Below are 5,847 nucleotides of genomic sequence, written 5' to 3'. Positions count from 1 at the left end.
TACTATAAAAAACTTATTTACACTATTAATTATTATTAAGTAAAAGTTAAATTCTAGTTTTATAAAAAAAAAAAAAAAAAGGCTAATTCATCGGAGATTATATTGTTAATTAACTGGTGGACAGAATTTAAGTTGTCCTGATCAAATGGGCATTATTATCGTCTGATGTTTAGTTTTAGCTTGGACAGAACCCATTTCATTATTCTTGCAACCTATATAACTCATCATTAATTCTCTTTGTTTTACAACCTAACCACTGTAATAGTAATTCACACATTCTTTGTTTTTTCTACCTCTAAATTACAGCTACTAGTATTAATTATTTTTTACACCGTTTTAACATGGATCAATCTCAGAAAGCCAGTTACCATGCCGGCGAGGCTAAGGGCCAAGTTCAGGTCAAGATCAATATTCTCAAATTTCTCTTCTTCAGTAAAGAAGATGATTACTACATTTTGGAGTACAACTAAGAGGCCATCTAGAACTTATAATTAGTGGGTTCAAAATAAGTCGATCTAATATATACCTACACAAGGAAGGATGTAGAATAGCGGTGTTGGGTTCATCTGAATCCATAACTTTTGATGTGGAGCATAAATTTATGTGTAAAAATTTTTTAAAATTGTAACAAATAGTAGGTCTGAACCCAAAAGTTTAAAAATATAATGAGTTTAATATTAAGAGTCTTAAAGGTTGAACGTATAAAGTTTTTTTTTAAAAAAAATAATAGTATCACTTATGGAATGCACTTCTACAAGCCAGCTGCTCTGTCCGGATTTTTTGAACGTATAAAGTATAAAATTTAAATTCTGAATCTGCTTTTGTACCTATAGACATACACACCCATAATATTTGTCATATGTACTTATTGATCAAGTGAAAAGCAATTTGTTGAACTAATAAAGGTAATATTGAATCCGTTCTAAATCCGCCTCTAAATGTATGTCGTGTTGATTCATATCTTGTGTTGAATATTTCAGGAGAAGACTAGCCAGATGATGGACAAAGCTAGAGATACTGCTCAATCTGCTAAGGAATCCATGCAGGAGGTTAATTTTGCTTTGCAACTTTTATTTGGTTAACATGTCTTAAATTTAGATATTGCATATTGCCGATAGAGAGTATTTGTATATTCAAATTTTACATTAAGTTTCTTTTAAAGTAACTCAATTTTCGTCGTTAAATTGATGGCAGACTGGACAGCAGATGAAGGCTAAGGCACAGGGAGCTGCTGATGCCGTGAAAGATTCAGTGGGAGCGAACAAATGAAGAATTGGCTTTGATCCATCTGATTTTTATCATTTTTCATTTTTCATGTAGTTTCTTTTGTTCATTTTCATATACATGTGGTTCTCCTCTTTTAGAATGTAGAGGGAGACCACTGATGAAGAGAATTTCATTTAGTATTATGTTCAGCTCTAGACAAATTGTAATTTGAAGGTTTCAATCCATGAGTATTATCCACCTGGTTAATTCTTCATTTTCAACCTATTATGAATGTGAACCCATAAAATAAAATGGGGTCTAACATTTCTGCGACGATGAGATCTGATACCAAAAAACACCATTGCTTCTTCGTTATAATGCTATCCCTGGTTGAGTACAACTATTTCAACGGTGTTTAACAGATTAATGTGCATTATTAAAGTAATTTTCTTTTTCCACAATCACGTTAAGATGTCCTACAAAAATATACTACTTACTCTATATAGTAATCCTAATTCGGTAAAGGGTATAATGAAAACAAATAGTAGTGTGTAATTTGGTGTATATAAATTAAATCAATTTCAATGTTTAAGATGACAAACTTCCTCCGAAAAAACTCTTTCGTCGTGCCAAAACTTCTGCAAATTCCTTTGCATATATATGTGGCCTAACAGTATAATGATATTCGTATAAGAAACACTGTTATAATCAATATTTATAATGCATTAAAACTAGTAAATAAGGTGACAAGATATACTTAGAGTTGTACTAACCCCTTAATCTAAGGAGATTACAACTAAAGAAATAATATAAAAAGGATATATGGGGAAAAAAAGAAGGTGATTTTAATCCCCCAACTTTACCTTAAAAATCAAACCCCTCCTCCAACATTAACCAATAGACATTATGCTCCTCATGTCATGTGCATTATCTATTTTACCCTTAATATTTTCAATTCCTCCTCTTTGCATATATATTTTTTAGTTATATTATATAAGATATATTTTGTCTTTAGGTAAGTGTTTTACCAATTTAAATATATATCTTATTATAAATTTTATAATTAAAGCTCAATAAAATTTAGGCGAAATGGCTTCCTGGCTACTTAAACTTGACGGAATTTTAAAAGCCGATATATAAACTTTCTAACTTTTCCATTTGATCACTCGAACTCATTTTTTCCGTAATTAATAAACACATTTTACCATTGACCATGCCCATGTAACGTCAGTTGGTCCTAATCAGCAGGCCGCATGAGGAACACGACGCATAGGAGAGTGAAAGCCCCATTCCCAACGCCCAACAGTACAAAATGGGTTGTATTCAAGTGTCTTCTTATTCATTCCTTCTAAAATACCCTATTCCTCCATTTTTTTTTTAAATCTGAAGCTATATTCCTCCTTCTTGTAAAATCTAAAGCTCCATTTTTAATTTTTTTCAGACCGTGAAAATGATGAAAAGTTATATATTTTGTCATTGTGGAGTTGAAGCTAAGTTTTGCATCACTTGGACCAAACGAAACTCGATCAGAACAAGATTAACAGATAATAAATGAAAATAAAAAATGAGTGAGTGATTATGATCGATTTTGAAAGGGGGTGAGTGATTATGATCGATTTTGGAAGGGGGTGAGTGATTATGATCGATTTTGGAAGTTCATCCAGCACTGCTGACCTCACGTCATATCCACCACCATAAACAAGTCCTTTTTGAATGTTGGAGAAGGTGAAAAGAATCTGGAAGATTCTGGAATTCAGCGATCGGAGAAGGTGAAAAGAATCTTCCAGAATTTTGATGCAAATGGCGATGGGGGTCTTAACCGCGAGGAAATGGCAGCTTTGACGGTTGTTGTAAATCCTAGGGTTAAATTCAGTGATGAGCAGATTAGTTCCATTCTCGACGAGGTTTTTCGAACTTATGGAGAGTTCATCGATGGCGAGAACCTACTATGATGGTCTATGGGCCTTACATATGATCCCCTCATTTTCCAGATTCTTTTCGCCTTCTCAAATCATCAAAATTCTGGAATGAACAGGGAAGGGTTTGGTCAGAGAGAGGTTAAAATAAGGAGGGGGGGTCGGTCTATGGAATGAAAGAGGGGACAAGGGTTAGGGTTGCCCTTGACGTGTAAGACATCCATTGGTCATTTACTGACTGGATGGACACGTATGTGTATGTGTAATACATACGCGCATAATCTCTTGTCATATGTGTTTATTAGTTACGGAAAAAATGAGTTCGAGTGTACAAATGGAAAAATAGAAAGTTTATGTATCGGCTTTTAAAACCCCGACAAGTTTAATGGCCAGGAAGCCATTCCGCCTAAAATTTAAATAGAATAGTATTTTTATGAATTTTTAACAAAATTTATCATTACTCTTTTTTATTTTTACTTTAATATTAAATATATTTTTAAGTTTTACTTTCTCTTCTATTCTTTATTATGTGTGTGTGTATCTTTGTATTTTTATTCTTATTAGTGAAGTATTTTTTAAGCTATAACTTAAAGAACATCTAAGGTATAAATATGTAATCTTTTAGGAATTTATTATAGAATTTTCCTCTATTCTTATATTATTTCATTAATTTTTATTTGATTGATATTAATATATAAAAATTATTCTAATATTTTAATTGCGCCTATTTCTTTTATTTTTCAATTAAATAAATTATATAATATTGGTTATTATTTTTTTATTTTTTAAAATTTTAAAAAAATTAGTTTCACCCTAGGTAAATTCATAATATAAATTAAGAAAAATATCGTGAAATTAAAAGTAAAAAACATAGACACCAAGGCTAATGAGATTGAGGGTAAAATATGTATTTTAAAAATACGATTGAGTTTGGAGGAGCAGAATGTCTATTGTTTAATGTTGGAGGAGGAGCTTAATTTTTAAGACGAAGTTGGGAGATAAAAATGATTTTCACCCGGAGAAAATATTAAAAAAATCTCAGAATATCTCTAACACTTCTTCTCAAGTTGATAGGTAGATATTATCTTTTGCACAACTTGCTAAGGCATTTTCAAAAATATTTGGCTTGAGATTGCTTTAATAAGAATATTAGACTAATCTTTACATGATTTTAAGCAACTTCAAAATTCTTACATCTAATTTTCCCTTGATGAAAAATCTATCAACTTTAGCATGTTTTATCCGGTTATGTTGAACTGATTATGAGCAATGCCGAATACAACTTTATTGTCAAAATAAAATTGAATTGGATGCTTGAGCGTGTAAAATCCTACAAAGAAGTTTAAGGTAAATCCTCAAAAAGTCCACGTGCCATACCCCTAAATTAAGCTTTAGCAGTTGAGCGCGGAGGAGGACCCAAGATTTGAGTACGACGGGGGCACCATTGTATGTTAATCACTAGGATAAAATTAGACGTGCATCTCTTTGAAAACTTAATGATTATGATGATTTAGCATCCAAGTATAAACAAAAAAAATTCTAAAAAAAAAGAAGAGAGAGAGAGAGAGAGAGATTTCTTCGCAAAATAGGTTTATGGGAAGGGAACGTATTTGATTAAGCATGTTTCACACTTTAAATATTTTAGTTTTTTTAATTTAAAAAGGGATCAACGATCAAAAGGGCGTTCAAATTTTAAATTATTAAAAACTTGCTAAAGAAACCAAGACTATGGGTATGTTAATAGTCAAAGAACTGAAGAAAAGTCTCAAACTCTTAGTTGTCATTATCGAGTCGGTGTCAAAGTGATTGTTGAAGAAGGTTATGGCAGAAGGATTTATATATATTTTTATTTGTAGAGCAATAAGTTGCATTTTGAGACTTTTAATTTTAAGGGAGGAATTTGAAAAGGAAAAAATTAATTAAGTTGACTATTATTGGTTAGTGCTAAACTATAATCAAATTCAAAAAGAAGAAGATAAAAATAAAAAATAAAGCAATTTGCTAAGTATAAATACGTTGTATTTAAGAAGGAGAAGAAAAGGCAAGAACTAAAATAAAAAGGAGGAGAAAAAGTAGAAGGTGGTTTCGAACCCACGTCCATCCAGTAAAGCAGGGAACTTAAGCGCACAATGCCACTTCTCCCGTTCGGCTGGGGTCCCGTATATATATATGTATAGATATACAAAAGATATATATTCGGGATTTTTATCGAGGCTAACAAGGTCCCTGACCCCTCAACTCACAACGTGGGTCAGCCTCTAGTTGAGCGTGCAACAATATTTTACCTTTTTACTTCTCTAGGTAACAACACCTACCATGAGTGTGAAGCGACCACAAGTTGATCACCTATCATCTATTGATCTAGCTAGCCTAGTCAATATTCACTATTAGAAAACTGTCAAATATTGACCACCAATACTGACCGATATCGGTCGGAATTAAAGAAAAGACGACTGATTTTCGACCGCTTTTAATTCGTCGGAAGAATAATGGTCGCTAAGGCGTTGCGACCGAAGGCGGTCAATAATTTTTCGATCGATTTCGATCGGTTAATTCAATCGTTGGTTGACCACTTTGACTAACAAAAATAATTATACCGACCAAAATCAGTCGAAATTATTTAAATTTTTATTTATTATTTTTCAAAATATCGATCGACTTCGGTCGGAATTAGAAATATATAATCATTTTAATTTTAACATACTGACCGAAGTCGGTCGGAAAT

At 32.1% G+C, this 5,847-nt stretch overlaps 1 protein-coding gene across 1 annotated transcript; it reads left to right on the top strand.

The window, feature by feature from the left end:
• The first annotated feature begins 237 nt into the window (after window positions 1–237).
• On the top strand, window positions 238–1,464 carry LOC104096176 (stress-induced protein KIN2-like). Its single transcript, XM_009602503.3, has 3 exons — window positions 238–398; window positions 981–1,049; window positions 1,195–1,464. The coding sequence occupies exons 1-3, from the start codon at window positions 342–344 to the stop codon at window positions 1,267–1,269; spliced, it is 201 nt and encodes a 66-aa protein (XP_009600798.1). The 5' UTR covers window positions 238–341; the 3' UTR covers window positions 1,270–1,464.
• Window positions 1,465–5,847: the final 4,383 nt, after the last annotated feature.

This window comes from Nicotiana tomentosiformis, chromosome 2 (assembly GCF_000390325.3).
Source record: "Nicotiana tomentosiformis chromosome 2, ASM39032v3, whole genome shotgun sequence".
Lineage (NCBI taxonomy): Eukaryota > Viridiplantae > Streptophyta > Magnoliopsida > Solanales > Solanaceae > Nicotiana > Nicotiana tomentosiformis.
Note: the sequence above shows the minus strand (reverse complement) of the source record. Positions and strands in the feature narration are given on the sequence as shown.

Coding starts and splice junctions, on each gene's coding strand:
- LOC104096176 (XM_009602503.3), top strand. CDS start 342: ATGGATCAATCTCAGAAAGCCAGTTACCATGCCGGCGAGGCTAAGGGC. Junction 399..980: donor AGGCTAAGGGCCAAGTTCAG/GTCAAGATCAAT, acceptor TGAATATTTCAG/GAGAAGACTAGCCAGATGAT. Junction 1,050..1,194: donor CTAAGGAATCCATGCAGGAG/GTTAATTTTGCT, acceptor AATTGATGGCAG/ACTGGACAGCAGATGAAGGC.